This window comes from Heteronotia binoei, chromosome 1, assembly GCF_032191835.1.
Source record: "Heteronotia binoei isolate CCM8104 ecotype False Entrance Well chromosome 1, APGP_CSIRO_Hbin_v1, whole genome shotgun sequence".
Classification (NCBI taxonomy): domain Eukaryota; kingdom Metazoa; phylum Chordata; class Lepidosauria; order Squamata; family Gekkonidae; genus Heteronotia; species Heteronotia binoei.
In genome coordinates, this window is record NC_083223.1 from 91,257,954 (window position 1) to 91,281,282 (window position 23,329).

At 40.9% G+C, this 23,329-nt stretch overlaps 1 protein-coding gene across 3 annotated transcripts in view; it reads right to left on the reverse strand.

Moving 5' to 3' along the window:
- USP45 (ubiquitin specific peptidase 45) overlaps positions 1-21,938 on the reverse strand; it is a 94,976-nt gene extending 73,038 nt beyond the window's left edge. The window contains exons 1-5 of one of the 3 annotated variants that reach the window (XM_060237495.1): positions 21,782-21,938; positions 11,238-11,352; positions 10,121-10,290; positions 9,486-9,589; positions 6,748-6,848 (exon numbers count right to left, since the gene is read on the reverse strand). In XM_060237495.1, coding sequence (XP_060093478.1) covers positions 6,748-6,848; positions 9,486-9,589; positions 10,121-10,290; positions 11,238-11,343 — 481 coding nt within the window. In that variant the 5' untranslated portion in view covers positions 11,344-11,352; positions 21,782-21,938. Of the gene's footprint in view, positions 1-6,747; positions 6,849-9,485; positions 9,590-10,120; positions 10,291-11,237; positions 11,353-11,816; positions 11,839-21,781 lie in introns of those variants that run through there. The other 2 variants (XM_060237497.1, XM_060237496.1) reach the window with 2 other exon arrangements.
- Positions 21,939-23,329: the final 1,391 nt, after the last annotated feature.

A 23,329-nucleotide genomic window follows, 5' to 3' on the forward strand; every position in this document is an offset into this window, starting at 1 on the left:
TATTGTTACCATATGTTATTAATAAATTGTTTAAAAAGAAAAAAAGAAGCAAAAATGTCTAAATGGCAGGAGGCAATAGAAGCCATGGAGGCAAGCCTGGCAAAAGTAATAAAAGATTCAATAACAGAGAGTAAGAAGGAATTAAAAAAAGATATTGAATCCAGTGCAGAGGCAGTTAAGAAAGAAATCAAAAAATAAATTGAGGATCTCAGGAAAGACTCCCAAGCAGCATTAAAGAAAGTGCAGGAGGTAGAAGAAAAGGTGAAAGACCAAGACTCAAGAATTGATACAGTGGATTCCACTATAAAAAAAAGCAGGAGAAAGCAGTACTACAAGATTGTAATCTGGAAAAATTTCCGAAACAAGATAGAATGATAATTTGGTACAGGCTTTCAGCTGCACGGACATTATATGCGCAGATCTGGAAGCAAGATAAAATACCAGAAAAGTGGGACTGGACTTTAAAAGTTACGCATTGGAGTGAAATGGACAAGCTTACAAGAATCTTAAAATAATATGATCTAGAGAAGTTTAAAAATGAGCGGGGAAAAATTCAAGTGATTATGCCTGCAGCATTAATATAACAGTGGCCCATTCACACAATGCCCACAAAGAAAGTATATAAATAATAATTCTCAATATGGCCCCATTTGTAGATGCTTAAATTCGGAGACCAAAGCCATGAACACACAAAGGCAGATCTTTTAACAATCCTGAGGAAAACATTAGGTTTGGAGGAAAATCTGAAATCTATAATGTGGATAAATGCTTTGCCTCCTGGAGAGGTGGTAAGCAGGCTTTAAAGGTTTCTGTCTCTGAGCCTAGAGACAAGCAGAAGGGGAGGGAATTAGCCCACAGCATTACAGAAGCATATGGGATACCTCTTAAAAGATGCTAATAGAGTTGCCTGAAGAGACAATAGGATGAGCTCACTCATCTCCCTCCTCCAGGCAGGAAACAGAGTGGGGAGGGTGTTGGGCTAGACCAGTCCCAGAGACTATTTCCAGGAATGAGCTGGAGATTTCCTGCCTGGAAATGTGTGGAGGTTTCCCAGAATGCCTCCCAACAAGGAAGCTTCCTGGAGACAACAGGAAAAGAAGACTGAACGTGGGTAGAACAGGTAAAAAGGGGTGGAGACTGGTGAGGTCAAATGAGTGGAGTAAGAGGTTCAATATAAGTGTTTGCTGTCAGGAGAGTTCTCTTGGTGCTGGTCCTTGGAAGAGAACAGTCTGTTGAGCTCTGGACAGCAACCAACAGCTATACTGACCATGTGGCGTGGCGTGGCTTGGCTGTCTGGATGGATGGATGCAGGAAGCATGAGGTATCCTTAGAACCTTATGTAACTTACTAAGCTTAGAATTTTTTACTCGGACACCTTATAGAGCATGTTTTGAGAATCAGGGAGAGGATGTGATTAAAACCAACTTTTATTTGTCCTTCTGGTTACTGATCTGTAGATGTACTAGAAGTATGCTTGTAACTTTTTTTTCTCTCTTTTTAATAAATATTTTTATATTGTGAATGCTGGCAGAAAATATCTGTACCACATAGTTTCCCAACCGCCTTCAACCATGCTACTTTAAGAGGAGAGTCCTGAGACGGGGGGAGGCAAGCAGCCCAGGGCAATGGGCTGCCAATTCTTCAGGAGCCCCCCAAAGAAGGAATTAATCCCTGTAGTAATCAGACACTAAGTAGCAGGTGACCCTGAAGCCAGGCCTCAGAACTGGAAAGTGGGATTGTGAATCTTGTTCCTCTTACTCACGACCCCTAAACTGAGTAGGTGGTGGCAGCACACTGTAGTGGCAGGAAGCGGAATAGCACGCTCCAGGAAGGGGCTCAAGCTTGGGAGGGGTTCAACAGAACCAGGCCTGTAAGTCAAATTGGGCCAGTTTCGTCACATAAAACAAAACAAACCATTGTGGATTTAAACACCCCCAAAATAATAGAAGTAGTATCTGTCCCTGTAATAAAGGTGATCTCAATCACCACTGTGGGGTTGCTAAGTAATCACAAGAAAATTGCCAGAATTCAAACATTGATTTCCATCAGTGAAAATTAGGGGGAAGTATTTTCCCAATATACCCCTGCTCCCCTCCCTTCAAACACTGGAGGAGGAGGACTCATCAGGGCCAGAGACCTGGACCACCTGGGCCTGGGCAACTTGCTACCATGTAATTTGTGCAACTCACCAGGCATCAAGGTCATTACAACGATGCCAAAGAAGTCACATGGGTCTAGCAGCAACATCCATACAAGTTGCATGACTTGGCCAGGTCCAGCAGTGGCCACCAGATCCCTCACCTAAGTGACCTACCACTGCACAACTGTTGCAACTTGGCCAGATTTTTCCCAAGCAGAGGCTGCCAGGGGAGGAGTAAGTAGGGGAGAACACTGAGAGCCAGTGTTGTATAGGGAATAGAGTGTCAGACTAGGATGTGGGAAACCCAGTTTCACATCTTCACTCCAGCATGGAAGTTTGCTTGGGTCAGTCACTCTCTCTCAGCCTATTCTAACCAACAAAGAAAAACAGAGGATAAGAGAATGGCAGAAATAGGGGATATGTTTCTGCATTGGGAGGGAGGGAGATAAATATCTCAGATATCATAAAATTGATCTTTGCATACAAACGGACACACAATAATTTTTTATCATGTGCTGACCAAGGTTTTGCAGAACTACATCATGAGGTCCCAATGATCATTTTGAGGCTGCTTAATCCCTTAACAACATTGCCAAGGCTTTCATGCCCTCTTTAGTGTAAGCTAACAAGAAGGAAGGAAAAGACTGAATAACATGTAAAGTATGTTTGTAAAGCAAAGTATCTATATAAATTTTCTGCGATTTAAAAAGCCATCTCTGTGAGTGCCTACCATCACATCTCATAATCACAAATTAATTGTGTGTTGTATGAAATACTTTATTCTAAATGTATTGCACAATAATTTTATTGAAAACTGATCAAGCATTAAATTCCAGAGATAACTTGTTCAGTTTAATTTGTGCATCCACATCCACTGTTAGGATGTAGCTATAAAAAAACAGAGCTCAGTTCATTCAAGATTTGAAATGTTATAGAAATATGCAACATAGTAAACTAAATTACATGTATAACAAGTAATTAAAATATTAAACTCACAAATGATATTATTTGGAATCTTAAATCTCCAAGCATCATAGCAAACCTACTCACTCCCCCACCCCATCAATGAAGGCCAGTACAAAATAAATTGAACTGGTATTTTTTCTTAAGATTTTATTTGCATACGTCGTATAGTTTACTCACTCTTTGTACTAGGTGAACAGGTGGAGAAAGTATAACAAGCCCTTGTGCTTTATGGACTATTTTATTGAGAAAAAGTAACTGCTGTTCTCCATGCCATTATCCGAGAGAAAAATCCAGGAAGAAAATAATGGTTGAGACAGAAAGGAAAAGTGTGTATATGAAGGACTTCCTAGAAAGATTACATGAGTTGAATTTATTTTGGATCTTGGATTAATTTGTGATGCTTTGCAAGAACTGTCAGAATTGAGCTTAGATATGCAGGACAGAAATACCGATCTGTACAAAGCCCATAGTAAGATTGAGTGTTTTCTTGATGTTTGTGGGAAGAGAAGCACTGTTTCAAGACCTTATTATAAGAAAGCAAGGCAACAGAAAATCTGCAATTTAAGAGTGTCCCATGGCACTGAAAAATAATAATAATAAATTTTAATTTATATCCCGCCCTCCCCGCTGAAGCAGGCTCAGAGCGGCTCACAAGACATAGTACATCGTACCATGATACAACAATAAAATTCAAAACAATGACAATTAAATACAACTACATATAAAACAACATTAGATTAATAATTTAAAACCACAATAACATACTAGGCCAGTTGGAAGAGGACGGTTTTGCAAGCCCTATGGAACTGATTAAGGTCCCATAGGGCCCGCACTTCCTCTGGTAGCTGGTTCCACCATTGGGGTGCTGCTATCGAGAAGGCCCGTTCCCTTGTCGCTTTTAATTTGGCCTCCTTTGGCCCAGGGATTTTCAGCAAATTTTTTTGAACTAGATATCAGTGCTCTCTGGGGAACATATGGGGGAGAACTGATGACCCACCAATCTCTCCAGTTGCATTCTATGATAAAAATTCCTCTTCAGAAAAGACTGCTTTCAAAAGAAGACACAGAACTGTCAAGGTGTGGAAATGTTCTGGGTTCTAAGAACTGGCCAGCAAACTCTAGAGACAACATTCTCTATGGGAGAAGATTTCAGCTACATGAAAGAGAAGCCATTTCAGCCTTCAGAGAACATCTAACATTTAGAGAACACCCAAGGTCTCAGATTTGGCTCACTCTCAATACAATAGCTATTTCCTCTAGTGAGTGTGAAAGGAAATTTTCTCAGATTAACCTGATTGTCACTTCAGAAAGGTTCTCCTTGTCAGTTAAAACCCTAACGTCTTTATTGTTTAGAAAAATTCCTGGACCACCCTTAATGGCCTTTGATCCAATAAAGTATGTTAAAGTCAGTTCAAGGTCATCATTCAGCTTTGGGTGTCAAAAGCAAGACCCGAAAAAGAACTGAGGAAGTTGGTGACATGTCTAAAGTTTGGAAACTGCTTTAAAGTTGAAGTTCATAGCGCATGAAAATAATTCTGTTTCAAAGAATACTGTGTGTTTTCTCCCTTTCCCTCTTGAGTGTTCCAGGACCTCTTTTCCCAGAAAAAAATCCCTGATTTACTTCATTTACATTTACATCATTTCCTCCTCCATTTAACCCTTGCAACGACCCTTTGAGATATGTTAGTCACCCAACAAGCTTCCAGTGAGGATTTGAATCTGGGTTCTTGATTCTTCCCTGGCCTGGCTGGCCAAGCAAACCATCTCTGAACATCTCTTGCCTTGAAAAACTCATAAGTGATTGTCATGTGTCGACTGTAAATTGATGGCACTTTCCACCATCACTTAATCTTAGGCTGACACTCTAACCACTGCATGCCCCTCATGTGCCTTTCTCCTCTTCCTCCCAGGAAGCAAACAACAGAGAGGGGAGAGAATGAGTTTGCAACAGGCAACATATCTTCCTGTTTCCTGCAGCTGATAGCTCTTCTTAAAGAGACACTATCAAAAAAGTTTACAAGCGAAGTTCATATATTTAAATGAATCCCCTTGCCCACAGGGTGGAGTGCCCCCTCCACCCCACCCTTGATCCGCTATAGTAAAATGGCAATGAAAGTTGCTGGAATTCTATTTGTAAAAGACAGAATAAGTATTATAAGACTTTCTAGTACAATTCTGTGTACTCAGTGAAAAACATTTTGCACCTCCCCACCCCTACACACACACACACTGCAATTACAATTAGGGATTTTGGCATCATATGAAGTTTTCTTTAAGTTGTCTATTTCCCCAATTTTTAATCAGCAACTGTATTGGGTTGGGTGGATTGCAGAAGCTCTATAAATGCTGATCAGGTGATCAAAAGAACTAAAAGATCTTCCACATGCATTAACTGATACAAAACACCAGTCTGTCTGCACTGCTCTCTGCCAGAAATCTGCCTCTTGCTGACTGTGAATGCCCATTAATCCCTGTACAAATGAAAATCCCATCTAATAACTATTCGCATTCTAGTCTCACACAGTATGTTTATATGTGCTGGCATTTCTGGATGATCATGTAGCTTTAACTTCTTTACTGCATGCAAACAGCTTTGCTCTTTTAAAAAATCTGGGTTTTTTTTTTTTAAAAGACTGTGATTTTATAATTTATCATAATCCACATAATCCATTTACATATATCCATAGCAAAAATAAGCCTCTCTCTAATACAGGACTGCAAAAATTGTTGATTAATTGTCTAAAATAATCAATTAAAACCTTTTGACTTACTTAACAACCCTTTTTTCGGGGGGGAGGGGGTTAAAGGGAGAATTTGCATGTTTGTCTTAATGTCAAAGTTACCAAAGAGCTCTTGCTAAGTTCCATGTATCTTTTGGAGGACCCAACTAGAAAAACCCAGAACTGGCTGTATAGTTAATCTGGCCAGAATATCATTTTATGGTATGAGAGGAAGGATACCCTGAAAATGGTATAAAGGTAGAAACATAGCTTTGGGGTAGGGCTTATGGCCTCTCTCTTGCTCTGCTCTTTTTTCAAGTTATCCTCTACCTCCTCTGAGTGAGTCTACATAAAATCATTCAGCCAGACTGTTCTAACTGAATGAGAAGCAGTCAATGCATTCTACTGTCATATTGCTCTTGGAAACTGGTGAGAATGCCATAATTTGTAATCTAGTATTGTGAAGAGTTAGTGCTGAGGTAAGAAAAATCAGTATTGAGGTTAAGTGCCTTAAAATTTATTAAGAATGTCTCGGGGGGGGGGATTATTCTCTTGAGTTAAGAAGAACAGTGGAGAAACTTTTAGAATTTTGTCGTTCTTTGGAGAATTTTGAGTGTTTTTCTTTTTTGTCTGTTTGCTTGTTTTGAGAATTTATCCTCTTGGGTTGAGAAACCTGTAATAAAAAACTGAAATGAATGAATAAACCTTGTTGCCTTAAAATCTTCATTGCTGCATAGCTGGAACAAAAGTTCTGAAGATGGGTCAGTCATTTCTGTTGGGAGCTGTTTTGGTGCTACAAACATACTAAAAACCCCTAAAGGGCCTTGTAAACTACCCAAGCCTTGTGTTGTTCCATCCTAATTTACAAAAACAAAGAAAACATAACAGCTTCCAAGCCACATAAAATTTGTAGTATCTTACTTGTTTCATTTCTGGTAACGTGCTTTTGGAGGAAGTCAACTATTTGTGCCAAAGCCTTCTTGTTGCAGTGTGTTGACAACTCTTCATTACATTCATAGCACCTTAAAATAAAAATTTAAATATTGTAACAAATAAACTCAGGACACTGAATAAAATATCATTATTGTATCTACTGTCCTACGCACTGAGAATATGCCTCTTAAGAGATTACCCATGTAATGTCTTTATATAAAGCAGAGATGGCCAACGGTAGCTCTCCAGATGTTTTTTGCCTACAACTCCCATCAGCCTCAGCCACTGGCCATGCTGGCTGAGGCTGATGGGATTCGTAGGCAAAAAAACATTTGGAGAGTTACCGTTGGCCACTCCTGAAGCACACTTTACAACCACAAAAATAGTACAATACAATTATTCAGTTTCTATTTCGCTTTCCCTTAAAATGCCATTAAAACTACTGCTCATATGCTGATTGAACTTTAGCTTTAAAAGCATAGTATATTTTTGGACAGTTGTCTGCTTAACAATAATAAAAAAGGTAAAGGTAGTCCTCTGTGCAAGCACCAGTCGTTTCCAACTCTGGGGTGCCATCGCATCACAACGTTTTCACGGCAGACTTTTTACGGGGTGGTTTGCCATTGCCTTCCCCAGTCATCTACACTTTCCCCCCAGCAAGCTGGGTACTCATTTTACCAACCTCAGAAGGATGGAAGGCTGAGTCAACCTCGAGCTGGCTACCTGAACCTAGCTTCCACCGGGATTAAACTCAGGTCGTGATCAGAGTTTAGGACTGCAGTACTGCAGCTTTACCACTCTGCCACTGGGTTCTTACTTAACAATAATAAGTATCTAAAATCTCATGGAATGGCTGAGAGAACACAAATAAGAACATGAACCTCTGTTGCTGAACTATGATCTGCACCTGGAAAGCTCCACCTTCCCTTTCTATTAGATATGAATACTATAAACAAACAGCTTCTTTGGGTCATTCATGGTCATGAGGTGCCATACAGGGTATGAGGAAGTAGAGGGCAGTGTTCTTCCCCACTTCCAGGCCAACCAATGCCATACTACTGGTCTTGCAGTACACAGATACCTTATAGCAGCCATTAGGGGATATATCAGAAGTGGAGCCAATGCTGGATCCCAAAGCCATTAGATGAGGCTGGTGCTAGAAGTTTTCTGCCTAATCATGAGATCCACTGTGTTAAGGAATCAATGCCATTCATTCCACTACTACTGAATTTATTAATGCTGTACAAAAACGGTTTATTCATCCAACTTAATTTTTCTTTTTCAATTACCCCTTTTTTAAATTACAAGAACTGCTATATCATACCCTAACCTGAATGGTCTAGGCCAGCCTAATCTTATCAAATCTCAGAAAATAAGCAGGGTCAGCCCTGGTTAGTGCTTTGATGGGAGACCAAGAAAGTCCAAGTTTGCCACTCAGAGGCAGGAAAGGCAAACCACCCCTGAATGTCTTTTGCCCTGAAAACTCTATGAGGTCACCATAAATCAGCTGCAACTTGACAGCACTTTTCACCACCACTATCGTATCATGCTGGTTTGACTCTAATTCTCTGAGAAGTGTATAAGAAAAAATATCATAATTGATAAAATTCCCTAATGGCATTGGCCCAATCTGGTTCTCCCATTGGCTGTGGTGCGCTGCATCAGTGATTGGCCCATGAACTGCCACTCGTGTTCCATTTCGTTCCATTGGCTGAGTCCGCTCCTCTTTCCCACCTACTGGGCCACTGGAAAAGTTGCTAGGCAGTGGCTGTTGCTATGCAACTATGCTTGATTCTGTAAGTAAAATGCAACAAAACTTGGTTCTCTCAGAAACAGGTTGGGGGAGGAGGCCCTTTCCAGGCCTATTTTGACCTCTGAGGGAGAACTCATTGGCCCAAACCTGACTAGAGCTGCCAGCTCCAAGTTGATGGGAAATTCCTGGAGATTTTGTGGTGGAGTCTAAGGAAACCAGAGTTTGGGGGAGGGGAGGCCTTAGTTGAATATAATGCCATAGAGTCCACCCTCAAAAGCAGTTATTTTCTTCAGGATGGGGAGTGAGATCTGTTGTTGGGAGTTCAGTTGTGACCCTAGGAGATCTTCAGGCTCCACCTGGAGGTTGGCCACCCTAGGACTGGCAGCACCCTCTGGATGACTTGATACCACCTGTCTGGCATAACTTAACTAGGCCTAGGTGCTTGTTCCTGTTCAGCAGCAGCCCTCCATGACAGCCAGTGTAATTTGGCAACTGCCAATTCCAGGTTGGGAAATTCCTGGGGATTTGAAGGGTGGAGCCTAGAGAGGGTTCCTCCCCCAACCTAGAACATAAGAAAAGCCATGCTGGATCAGGCCAATGGCCCATCCAGTCCAACACTCTGTGTCACACAGTGGCCAAAAAAAGAGAGAAAGAGAGAACCAAGTTTGGTTGCCTTTTACTTACAGACTCAAGCATGGTTGCACAGCAACAGCCACCGCCTAGCAGCTTTCCCAGTGGCCCAGCAGGTGGGAGAGGGGAGTGGACTCAACCAATGGAATGCAACGGAACTTGAGTGGTGGTTCACAGGCCAATCACTGATGCAACACACCACAGCCAATGGGAGAGCTGGACTGGGCCAATTCCATTACACAGTCATTAGCTATGATGATGATATATTACATGTACACAGCCCTATATACTATGATAGACATGATTTATGCAGCTTTCTCTTGACACACACAAATAATCTTACCATACAATCCACGTGCTGATGTTGATTACAATGCAATGAAGTTCTGTCTGTGCAGTTTGGAAATGTTTTAGAGAATGCTGAGCTTCTGAGTTTTGACTGCAGCCCTAAGGTTTATTAATAAAAAAAGCAAACTATCAAAGCTAACCTTCAATAAATCACTAAAATTGTTTTATTTAGAAAAGTGCAAAATCAATGTTACTAATAAAAATAGTGCTTCAAGAAGAAAAAAACTTTAACAAGCAATATTTGTTACTTACATCACCCTCTCATACAAATGTGAAGACCTACCACCTTACAAACATACAACATTATTTTCTGGCCACCCCATAAAGTCAACATAGCCCTCCCTACAGCCATAGCCCTACTTAATTTTCATTGGCCAGGCAATTCAAGAGACTTTCCAGAAGCAGTTTATTGTCCCTCAGGTCTCCACCTACTGATCTATTCACACTCTTCCCATAAACAGCTAGAACTAAAACATTATATGATCCACATACCACAAAAGAATGCAATTCCTAGCACTATTTGATTCCTGCTGGTACATTCTGGAGCTTCAGTAAAGTGGATGAGATGTTGTATGTACCCATGTCAAATATGATCATTGATCTGCCAGCTCACATACAGAATATATTTACCTGAGCTCCACATTTGAGACAGAGCCATATGTCTGTAGGCATTACTGGTTCACCATCACATATTCTCCTTTCCTTTAGGCACTCTGAACATACTGACCAGATATTCTGAGCTACCACTTTCTTCACATAATGTACATCCACAGCTTGACTTACATGCTGGCATGTCAAACCTAAAAAATAATAAAAAGGAACAGAATGCTCAAACATTTTAATATTTTGTTATTTTAATTGTTTCTTTTAAGATATAGGGACTCAAATACATTCTCAAGTATTTAAGTCTAAAATAGCAACAGTCTCCTCATGGCACTAGCAGTTTTTCCATCTCAATAGCAGCAACCATTTAATTTTTTTTTAAAAAATCACACCTTGGGGAAAAGGAGGCAGATCCATAATATGATCATTGAATGTCTCTCTCAAAGTTTCCAGAGGTCTTCCATGGCACCCCACCCCCCTCCATAGAGCATCATTAATGACAGTGGCCACCACTGGACTTGTAGCTATGTAACATGTACCGCTCACTCTCTTTGCAATAAGACACAGGCTACCCTCTCCAAACCTTTGCTATCCTTTCTCCCTACCTCTCATTTTTTAATCACTGTCATTGCTATTTTAAGTCCTTCTCTCCATTTCTCCCAGAAATGGAATGCAGTTCTACTTCTCAAAACCAGAGAACTCTTCAGGACAAAATGACTTCATAACTCATCAGGCCATAACTGACTAATCTCTGCCATTACACTTTCCAATTATATTGGAAACTCCCATGGGTATTGGCTTTATTGGCTAATTAGAACCATATGGACACTCCTTTCTTTTCCTTGATGAATAATGGGTGACTCACCCCACCCTCAGGCACATGTTATTAAAGAAAATCTACCTGAAATAACTGTCAACATTGTCTCTCTACCTGGGTTTATGTATCTAAAAAAAAATAACCAGTTTTTTTTTTTGCAACCAACATTAATAGAAGTCACTCATAACATTCAAAAGGCCCTCTTTTGTGCATGGGTGATGCCTCCTCACCTCCTGCTCTTCACACGCATAAAAGGCTACCACACATATCCAGACAGTTGTCAATTGTCTCTGATCATATCAGAACCCGCAACATCATTTGAATTACCTTTTCCTGTAATGTCATCTGAAGAGTCTTCATCCTGAAGCTGATTTGATTTTTTGTGTCTCTTGGTTTTTTCCGTTATAGCCCTTGATGTATCTTTCACCCGCATTTGTTATTACTGTGAAGGAAACAGATATGTACCACTATACATCATCTTAGAACAAATACAAAGGTTTAGCTGCCATAATCAGCTCTTATGTCTTCCACTAAACTGTCACACAGATGACATAAACAGTCCAATCCACAACTGAAATAAATGGCAGGGCTGGTGATGGTTATACAACTACAGTTCTTTTAAGCCACTTTCATATTGCACCACACAACCATCTCATGATGTAACGTGAGTGAGCCCTCTCACAACTAGTAGGAAAAAGGACTCTATTAAACGAAAACATGTTTTCAACATGACTGTTGTCACTACAGTAATGCTTCAATTAAGCTCCTCCCAGAATCCCTTACAACTAACCAATTGGTATTCATTATTCAGGTAAATAACAAGCACCCCCCCCCCAAACACACACACAATTGCATATATTTCTTATATTTTCTCGTGAGTTTCATGCAGATGTGTTGTATAACTACCTGTGGCATTCTGGGAATCCAGAACTAGATCAACTGCCACCCAATAAAAGGCAAGACTACAGTCATCACCATGACTAGCATCTGAACAAAGCCATCAATCAATACATCAGATGTTTAGGCGCAAGGACAGTTCTGAAAGCCTTTCAAACATACAGCCACTTAATACCTCCTAGAGCAGTAAATGAACCAGAGCTACAGACTGGTAGTAGCCGCCACGCTTCCTCTGTTGAAATCTGTCATTTGAAATCCTCAAAAATGTCATAGGCACTCTATTCTATAGCAGTTGCATGTCTGACTCTTGATTAGGACCTCACATTAAATCTTACTGCTGGGAGCTTGTAGAAGGCAATACTACGAACATGGGAGAGGGAATTATTTCACAGGGATCAGTGACAGTTCACTCCAAAGATCCCAATTGTTTCAGTTGGATATTAAGAAGTATTGGACAGTTAAAGCTCACAGGTTAATTCACATCGGATAATGCAGTACTCTCCCAGCACTACTTTTTGGAACCTCCCCAAAAGGCAGGCATACAACTACTAAAACTCTGTTTCCCTCAGCAGATGGCCCAGCAGGATATGGATAAGAATATTTAAAGCTGCTGAAAGTTTCAGAAGAATTAACAAGATCATACCCCTCCTGTACCTCTCCCAACAAATATTATCAACTACAGCAAGTAAAGCAATCTGTCTTAATCCCTGACTGGAAATAAGGCTGGATTTTGGGCTGCTACAGGAGGAAAGAGAAGATTAAGTCACACTCTGCAGGCAGAAATCCTCCATCTATGGAAATATTCTTATGAATCCAAGTCCATAAATCTAGGGGACCTTAACACCACTCCAAGATCAGTTCAAGCAAGAAGAACCTTGGGCAAAATATCCACACTCAGTTTAGATTGCACCCTAAATTAGAGATCATGGTAATGAAGATTACTTCCTTACAGGTCTTAGATTCAGTGGGAGCTCACAGAGGCACAGCTCCTGAACCTTTCTGAGAGTTCCACCTCCTCCTTCTGAGAGTTCCATCTCCTTGTCCATTGAATAGTAGGTGCAGCTGCATAACAATCCCTGGATGAGCTCCACCACCTATTTTTCTACAAAACCACCCCTGCTTCCTTATGAATCACAAGACCTCTGTTTCCCCTTTTACTTATTTTGTTACAATACACATACAAAAGGTAGCTAAGATGCCTTAAATTTACTCTCATTTTAGAGGAGATTCATTTTGGAACATCCTTTTATTTTAATAAATCTAACTGTCGCCTTATGAACAACTGGGAGGGAAGGTTTTCCTCATCTGTAGTTCACTTAGTACAGATAGCTGCCTGCATGTCAGTTCCAGAGCACAGCATTTAAAAAAAAATGAAGGCAAATGAGTGAGTTTAGAGAAGGCATTAGAGGCAAGACTTGTATACAAACACTATTCCTGTTAAGCAACATACTCACCTAAGTAGTATAAAATGGTTCCAGCTCACTAATGCAAATTTACCTCCATGAACCTGAAAACATCTCATGATCTCCCAGTTCAAAGAAGTATACAATCTCACACATGTTAAGTGGTCTCGTGTTATACTGCTTATACAAGCAGACCATGCACACATTCAGTTTCAGCGGCTACTTACAACAGACATTGTTCCTTCCCTTTTTTGTATCTTACAGCTTTTTAGACATCATGAGATGTTTGTCCAGAGAAAGGTTTCATTTTAAGAATGGAAGCTCTAGTATACCTTCTCAAACAAATTACTGTACCCAAAGCAAGCATGAATTCTGATCTCCAGAACATCAGTGCAAACAAAGGTAAGTTGAAGCGACGTTAAAAAAACCCACCGCATGGAGGGACAACTGGATGGAGCCCAGAACTTTATCACACACTCCAACTCAAAATTCAGTTCTCTTTTGGCAGTTCTGACATGATGTGGTAAATATGGGTTTAGTTGCAAGCTCACTGTTTGAGGAAGCAATCATCAAAAAATCAGTATAATCACGGTGTTGCAGCCCCTTCTATGTGCTAATATTCTTTGACAATTTTCAGTTTCATCCATCAAACATTCAACAATTAAATTTATGTTGAAAAGACAAAAAATACAACAACGACCTTGTTAGTTGGCTGCATTTTTAAGAACCAATTTAGACAACCAAGGAGCCTACAGAAATAATAGATTAGGATACATCGCTTTGGTACAGCCTAAGGAAAAACATGCAGCAGAGACAGGAAAGCAAAAATGTCAGGCTGACTAAATGATTAGCACTGTTTCCCAGGAAGCCAGTGAGTTAGTGCTTAGAGTGCAATATCATAGCTTTTCTTTTCTGGCTATGTAGCAGTCTGTCCCAGATTGTTCTTCATGACACATGTCAATCCCAAACCAAAGACAAGTTGTTCTACTCTGGACATTACCAGCAAAACCTCAAGAGACAGATGGTGCACTGCTGTACAACTTTGGGGAAAATAAATCCATGGAATACCAGTTTCAGAGTATTTCCCAAGGAAATCTGACAAAATATTTACTTATCAACTATATTACAGAACATCTCAAGTCAACATGCAGTGAACTTTATATACTCATGAGCTACAATGCTGCCTCCATTCTGAAGACAGAAAAAGCTCTGGGGAAGGAATAAGCTACAACAGCTGCTAAATTACAGAAACCAGTGTCCTCATTTTCATATGTCTGCCAGTTACTTTGCACAGAATTCACTGAAGTGTCATAGCAGGCAAATTACTTATTTACTTAAAGAAAGATACACAAACAGCATCTAAAATAAAATCAATGTGTTTTGAAAATCTTAACCAAAAAAATTCAAATATTTGATTAAATTAAATAGTTGCTAGGCAGAGGAGAAGAAGGAGAAGGAGGTAAGGGATGTCTTACTTTCAAGCCCTGCTTGTGGGTATGCATTTGGTCAACCATTACTGGAAGCACAAAGTTGGACAATATGTACCTTGATCTAAACTATTAAGGTGATTTATGTATTCTCAAATTATCTAGAAACAAAAAAAAGTGCTCCATTAATCTGTACCTTGTCTTTTGGACTGACAATTACCAAATATTGTCTTTGGACTAATAATTACTCAATCATCCATTAACTCCTGTATGTAAACTTTTTTGTCATCAAGTTGCAACCAACTTATGGTGACTCTGTAGGGTTTTCAAGGCAAGAAGCATTCAGAAGTGGTTTGCCGTTACCTGCCTCTGTGTAGCAATTCTGGACTTCCTTAGAGCAGGGGTGTCGAACTCATTTGTTATGAGGGCCGGATCTAACATAAATGAGACCTTGTCGGGCCAGGCCATGTCAGGTTGGGCTAGGCCATATGTATACCTATTTAAGATTAGGTAGTAGAGATATAAACTATATAAAGGACACAGACAAACACAATTTTTTAAGAAAATCTTTTAAAATTCTTTAAATGCTAGCACTCATTGGTCTTAAAGGTGCTTTCTTTGTATTTCTCCCATGGGATCCAGGGAACTAGGTGAAGGAAGCTGTGGCTATTTTCTTCCTTCCCCACTGGACTGGGGGGGAGCCTCAGCCAATAGAAGGAAGAGAGGCTTGGCTCAGTAGCTCTGCTGTGAAATTGAGGGAGCCTGGAAAAACAAGTTCTGCCTTGCCCCCTTCCTCCCCAAGGGAAGAACTTCAGCCAATGGACAAAATAGAGGCTTTGCTCTGTAGCGCCTGTGTGACTGCGCAAGTCTTGCAAAGCAAGCTGTGATGCAGAAGAAAGCAAGAGAGAGGGAGAAGAAGCAGATGACAGCCAGTTGCTCGAGGGCCTGATAGGAGCCCTCCAGGGGCCTGATTCGGCCACTGGGCCGCATGTTTGACACCCCTGCTTTGGTGGTTTTCTATCCAAATAACTAACCAGGGTCAACCCTGCTTAGCTTACAAGACCTAGATAAGATCAGGCTAACCTAGGCTATCCAGGTCAGGGCATGTAAACTTATAAGCATTAGCAAAAATAATGCAAGATTCCCACAGCTGTTTCAGCTATGAATTTACCGTAACTGTTTCTTTCAGTTCTCTAGCTCTTGTACATTTAAATGATATATTTAAATACTAATTTATAATCTTGCTTCAATAGCTTATTTCTGAAATTTTTTCTCTCCAGAAGTTGCAGTAAAAATGAGCAAAGGTGTAATTTTGCTTAGGATGGTATGACGACCCCATCCACTTCCTTCTCACAGAGGCAAGACTTTCCTCCGTTTTTCTTTCCCTTTCTGACTAAGCAGACCCTAATGGTCTGTTTTCTTCTTTCATGAAGAACTATGGCTGTCTCATCCTATCTCAGTATGAACCTGAGGGAAGGATCAGAATTGCCCTTTTAACTTAAACCACTGAAAATGGCACTTGAGTCATTTTGAAATTCAGCAATTAACAAAATATTTTATTCAACATAGAAGGGAAAGGTCAGGTGAAATCAGGGGTTGAAAGTTCTCAGGTAACTCAATTCAAATAATTCTGAGGTAAAATCAGTGCATGCACAGACTTTAGTTCTTATGTTTCAGGCTAATGAGAATTCCTTAATCTATTCACAGTTACTTAAACCTTTATGTTGAGAGGCTTTTGTTCCTGTGTTTTCCAAACACTCCAGTACACTTTCTTTGAGTATTCACTGACTCATTTAGTTTCCAGAAAACTGGTACACTCTTTCCAGTACCCAAACCCCTTCTCTGATCACACAAGCAATAATCTTGAGCTTTTAACTGACTCTTAAGATTTCTACATGCAGTTTCTAACCAGACCAGACCAGGGATCACTCCACTCTTCAGAGCTAACTCCCTGTTCGACTGAGTAAGGAAATTCTTCTCTCTTTCTTTAGCCCAAATGGGAGTCTCCATCTAACTATTCACTTATCCTTGCCAACTTTCTTCCAGTTCTCCGGTCTGTGTTAAAACTGCTCTCAGTTAGAGCTGAATTCCAAAACTGTCAGTAATCGACTCTTCTCAGCTGGAGCTGAAATCAGACTCAACTCAGTCATGGAAGAAATCTGACTCTCTCCTCAGCATGCAGCTCTCTCCAGATTTTCTCTGCTCAGCTGATACTAACCAATCAGATTGCTTGCAGCAGCCTGCCACTCAAGGCTCTCTGGTTCTGTGAAGAATTAACCCTTCACAGTCCTTAAGCTGTTTGTACAGCACTTGTAAGCTTTTTAAAAGTGCAGTCCATCACAGATGGCTCTGTAGTTATCCTGGGTATTTAAGCGTACTGTAAGAACTTTTGTAGGCAGAACATATATTTTGAAAATTAAGAAGTTACTTTGTACACAATTATGAAGGCTAAAGACATGCAAAAAGGTAGACTTTCACCCTCTTTTAATGGACATTTTGCACATTAGGTCACAATCTAACGAACTATACAATGTGCATGAATATAGCTAATGTTGTAGTTCTGAACCAATCTAAACTTAATTCTAAACACACACTATTTAAAACCAATGTTGTAAATAAAATCTAACTGAAAAAGCACAGATGAAGGGTGTGGTATCAGTCAGCAAACATGGTGGAGGTTGTATAGACTGGCTTCTTCTCCTCCCTACTCCAAACAAAATCTTCAAACAAGATCTTAAAAGACTCTTTTGCAGAATACAAGTCTGCAATGCTAAACAAAATCCATATGATCTTGAAGTCCTTGGCTGACCAACTAACTGCAATTCAAGCCTGATTAAAGAAAATCTCCAAAACAGCAGACATGGCATTTGAGACAGGTATGGCTAATAATGACAGAATCTGCAAACTGCAACACTGGAACTAGAGAATGCATAGTAAAATTCTGTAGTTTTGCTGAACAATTGGATGATAATATGGACCTTTCTATGTTATATCAACATGGCTGGCATTTATTCTCAACTTGGAAGACAGGGTGGCTCTGATGATTATTAGAGCTTTCAGATTGGGTCATTTGCAAGTTAACAACCAACGAGGCCCCCATGATATCTTGGTGGAGTTTCTAGACATTAGAACAAAACTCAAAGTCCTGCAAGGAGCCAGATCTCAATGGGGCTTCTGTATAAGGACTCTACCATTCTTGCATTTCCTGAGCTTCCTGCTGAAATGCTACAAATGAGACACACTTTAAAACCGGTCACTACAAAGCTAATGGGGGCAAGAATCAAGTACTATTGCATGTGAAATATCATTACCTGATACTGCAAGCTGATGACAAAGACTTGGGCAATGACCTGCTGTTTGCCCTAAATCTTGATACTCCTGAAGAACACTCATGAAAATCTTCTAAGCACAAACTGAATTTTCCATCACCCTCTTTTAGATGGAGCAAAATCAAAGTTTCTGACCACAGAGAAGACAAGCAGAAGAGTGGGAGATGAGAACAGTGACTATATTTACCTTCAGTTCTCTTTATTATTATGGCTTTGCTAATCAAGGTTCCCTGAATATGAGTGTAATGGTACTTTACAGATGCTGCTTCAGGTTTTTCTTAATATTATATGGTGGGTGTCAGGGGGCAGATGGGTCCCATTTGAAAACTCCACAAGAAAAGGGATAGAGAGTGTTTTGTTTTCTTCATTTTCTTCTACTTAAGACAGTACTCTCAAACCGGACCTTTTATGCCCAGTTTTTTTCTTGGTTAGAATGTTGTGGTTCCTTATTGTTCACCTATAACTTTACAGTTTGTCATTCCAAGTTAGGATGAGTTGGTTTGCATACAAGAACAACTATAGCTGCACTTTCAAAAAATCACTGTATTATTCACTTTAAAGTTGATCATAAAATAATCTCATCAGCTTCATCATATTTTTGGCAACTAGTGTTTTTAAACTATTTTAATGCATTATACAACCTACATTTTTATCTTACTGTAAACTAAGGAAACTAAGATCCTTTTTAAAAAATTATCCAGACAGCCACAAAGTAACTAATACTAGGTCTTCTGCATTCCTTCTCATCTTTCGAATTATGTCTCCTTTTTCAACTAAATTTGAAACATATGTTATCCTTCTTAGACCATAATGGAGTCTACTCTTAGTGTGTTTACTATAAATTGTAGAGGATTAAATAATTTTTTTAAAAAGAAAATAGCTTGAGACTACATTTCTGCAGAAACATCCTAGCATTATCTGCATGCAGAAAAGAAGATATTGAAGATATTGGATTTATATCCCGCCCTCCACTCCAAAGAGTCTCAGAGCGGCTCGCAATCTCCTTTACCTTCCTCCCCCACAACAAACACCCTGTGAGGTAGATGGGGCTGGAGAGGGCTCTCCCAGCAGCTGCCCTTTCAAGGACAACCTCTGTCAAAGCTATGGCTGACCCAAGGCCATTCCAGCAGGTGCAAGTGGAGGAGTGGGGAATCAAACCTGGTTCTCCCAGATAAGAGTCCGCACACTTAACCACTACACCAAACACATCTAAAATTCTCAACTTTTTACATCTAGTGGCACATCTAAAATTCTCAACTTTTATTTAAATCTAAACACTTTATCTACCAATATCACACAGCAGACTCCTCAAAAGCTAAAGGGGTTGTAGTGTATTGCCGCAACCATTTCGTTATAACGCAACCATTTCATTATAACGCAATAGCGTTAGTCCGCGCCGCCAGCGGAGGCGACTGGGGACACCCAGGCGACTCCGCGGAGCGCGCTGAGCACCCGCCAATCACCATCAGTGGCGGGAAGTTGACTGGCCAGGATTGGACTGGCCAGTCTGGGGGCATGTTCCGGGCGATGTATATAAGCGGGACCCGGCCCGCGTGTTCGCTCTCTCGCGTGTAATGTACCTGCAATAAAGTATGTTGCCCGACCTACGTCTCCAGCTCTGGTACGTTATAGGGGTCACTGTTCTTATTACAGACAAACATTCCTTCCATCATTGTGACCTTTGTCTTGATCCTAGGGGTTAATATATTTTTGTTAAGGGCCACCTTGACAACAGACAAGTGACCATCACTTCTTATGTACATCCCTCACAAACATCAATTGACATTTATCAAGGAGACTCTGGCTAAGTTATCTTCTTTTGCTTCAGGTGAGCTACTTATAGATGTAGACCTTACTTACATCTCTAACTTATCTCTTGACAAATCTCATTTTACTCTGAAAGGAAATAAAAACCTCAGGAAAAACACTGACACAGAACTTAGTGCAATATTTAATAAATTTCAAGTTACAGGTATATGGAGAATGTTAAACCCAAAAGTCAAAGACTATTTTTTTGCATAAACCTAAATCAACAGAAGGTATCCCCAAAGAGTCCAATTTACCAATTTTGTTTCTTATAACACCAACATATTAGCAATTACCTGAGTCCAGCGAAATGAGTCCTGACTCACAAAGTTTATAGATATATTTAGTTCTCAACATAGCCCCATCTATGGATACTTAAATCTAAAAACTAGCGCCATGAACAGATAAAATAGTTCTTTCTATGAACCTGAGAAAAGTCCCATGTTTGCAGAAAAACCTGAAATCTATGTTTAAAAGATATAGTGGGAGGTTACAAACACTCAAAGTTATATATACAGCACCTTTAGATTTAAGAAACAAATGCACTCAGTGGTAGGCAATCACAATATTGCCAGCCCTCAAGCCTTCGTTTCTGTCAATAAAAAAGCAGGAAAGGGGCAGGGTCCTTTCCAGGGCTGTTTTGGACTTTAAGGGAGGCAATACTTGGGCCAGGGCTGGCTGCAACCACCAGGCAACTTCATACCATGAGATTTACATAACTCATCCAGGCCTAGCTGCTTGCTGCTTTTCAACAGTAGCTACCCCACAAACTGTTTAATGGTTAGAGTTTCAGGAAACCAACATTCAAATCCCTACTCTGCTGTGGTGCTAATGGGTGCCTTTGGGCCAGTTACACACTCTCAGCCCACCCTAACTCATGGGGCTATTGTAAGGATAAAATGGTGGAGATGAGAACCATGTAAGCGCCTTTCTGCCCCCATTGTGAGAAAGGTGCGGAGCAAATGAAAGAAAGAAATACTACAGCTCAAGGGAGTACATAAAAGGTAGACTGATGGTTCAGTGCCAGGAGAGAAAGTGAGAAAAGTGGAAGTGAGGTGCCCCACCCCAAGTCTTGGCAGGTTTCCCATTGTGCAACTGAGCCTAGTGGACAACACAACTGGCCCAGGCCAACAGCTGAACCATGCAGTTTTCCTTGCCAAGGGGAAGGAAAAAGGGAAACCTTAAGACAGACGGGAGAATGGCAAATAAAAGTAAGTAGGTTGGCTGGCCAGTGAAAAGGGAGCAATTAATGAGGTGAGCTAATGGGGGCATTTATGGAAAGGAAAAAAATTGTGGTGAGCAGAAAAAATGCCTTCTGCAAGTCCTTTCAGGGGCTCCACTTGTAAATGTTATTATTCTTTAAAATGCCACCAGATTTCTCTCCCACTGTTCTTTATCAAAGTTGTTCTTTTTACATGCCCTGAAACCCGGAGTTACTTTGGGATTAAGTGCCACATTGGTCATTCAGCTTTAAAGATCATGCCTACTTACTCGAGAGCCTAGTCCACCTCAACACGGACAGATTTACCCTCAAGTAAGTATGCAACCCTTTGGTCCTTTTGCGAACGAATTATTTCCAGTTCATACTCCTTAACCTCCTCTACCAGCTCCACCCCGCCCATCCACAGGCCCATAAGGCGGTACCACATCCCATATCTGTCCCCCGCCAGCTGCCTGCTTAGGCCGTAATACAAGAAGGCCACACTGACGGTGGTTCAGTCAGCCTCCAGGCGCCTAGGCCAGGGCCTAAACAAGAGTCCAGAGTGACTAAGAAGCCGTGCCCTCTGCAGGCCGACATGGCTGCTGAGCCGACTAAACAAGGGTCGCAAAAACACTCCCCGAAAGATCCCGCCGTCCCCAAGAGCTACCGCGACTAAACCTCCAGCTGCTGCCATACCCTGCAAAATAAGCAGGCGCTCCCCACCACACAGTTCTCCCGAGACCTCGAGGCTTAGGCTTGGGCAGCATCAGCCCAACCTCCCGCCTCTGTTTCCTGCGTCTTCACTCACCGCGCGGGGCTACTGCTTCGCCGGGAGACGCAGCAAGCTGAAGCGATAACAGACGCTAGAGAAGGAGGAGCAGGAAGCGGCGAAGGAAACGAAACTCCTCCTAGGGCCGCTCTCTTCGCCAGCCTGAGCTGTCCCGTTCCGCCCCCCCCCCCGCCCCGCTTTGGAGCCCGAGAGGCGGGAGGGTGAGTGGCGGCTTCCGTGTAAACACCAACCGCAGTTGTGACTGCAGAGGGAGCCCCATTGCAAGTAATGACGGTCCCATGCTCTCTCAGCTCTCTTGGAAACAAGGGCAGCAAGGGTCGCGTTAGGGGTTGTCCTGGAAACACAAAACGCGGTCGTGAGCGTGCCTTCCAGTTTGCAGGCCTGTATCCTGCATCTGCGATGAAAATTGCTCCATTGCATTAGTACGTTTTTCCCCCTTTGAGCGCCGAGCTAACGCTGTTTAATAGCCACTGGTGGTATAGCGAGTTAGGGACACACCGGTGAGCAGGGACAACTAGAGCTGCTTAGAATAGAAACAGATTTAGAAGGGATCTCCAGGATCATCTAGTCCAACCTCCTGCACAATGCAGGAAATTAACTAACTAAGTTCACGGAATCAGCATTGTTGAATTCAGAGTGCCAAGCCTGTATTGCCTCGCAGTTGTCCTATGTTGTGTTACTTAGTATACTTAGTATATAGTAGACTCGGGTAAGGCCTGAGTTGAAATATAGGTGCACTAGCGTTTAAAACTATTAAATTTACAAGTAATATGTGTGAGGAGCTCTATATAAATGCTTATTGTTATAAAAGCGGCACATTACAATTGTCATCTTAGAAAATACATTCCCTCCTGGTTTGGTAAAAAGTGGAACATCTTTCCCAAAATAATACCTACAGTGGCACATGCATACATCCTGTTTTTAAAAAGATCCGTAGAACTGTTTTCTAATATGCATATTTAATTGGCGAATTAATCTAAAATGCATGTAATTTATGTTGGCAGAAAGGCAGGTTAAAATATTGTAATATAAATCAAAAGGATGCTAGGCAGTTTATTTTCTGGCTAGTTGACAATCCAGGTTTCCCCACGCATGCTTGTTTTCCATGTGCAGAAAATATTTTTCTATGGGGAGCATTTGGTCATGAGACCCCAGAAACAGTCTTACCAACCCAGAAGGAATGAGGCCCATAGATATGCAGTGTGAAGAGGTGGACTAACATTCATTTCATTATCTCGCCACTCTGCCAAATTATCACACAAACAAACAGACAAACATAAAAAGAACATGAAACTGTCTAATTCACTGACCATTTAATGAGATTTACGTCTGAATATACATTCAGACTGCAAAGATTAATGACAATCAGAGAATGCTAAACTCTGTAAACTATTCTTTGTCCAATGCTTCATACTTGGAACATGTGTAATAACAATATCATTATGATTGTGATTATGAACATGTGCAGATTGTCTTTCCTCATAACTTAATAGTCACACACAGAGGATTGGAGGTAAATGTCTTCTAAATGTAACTTATAGGTGAATTAATAGGAATTTCACTCTG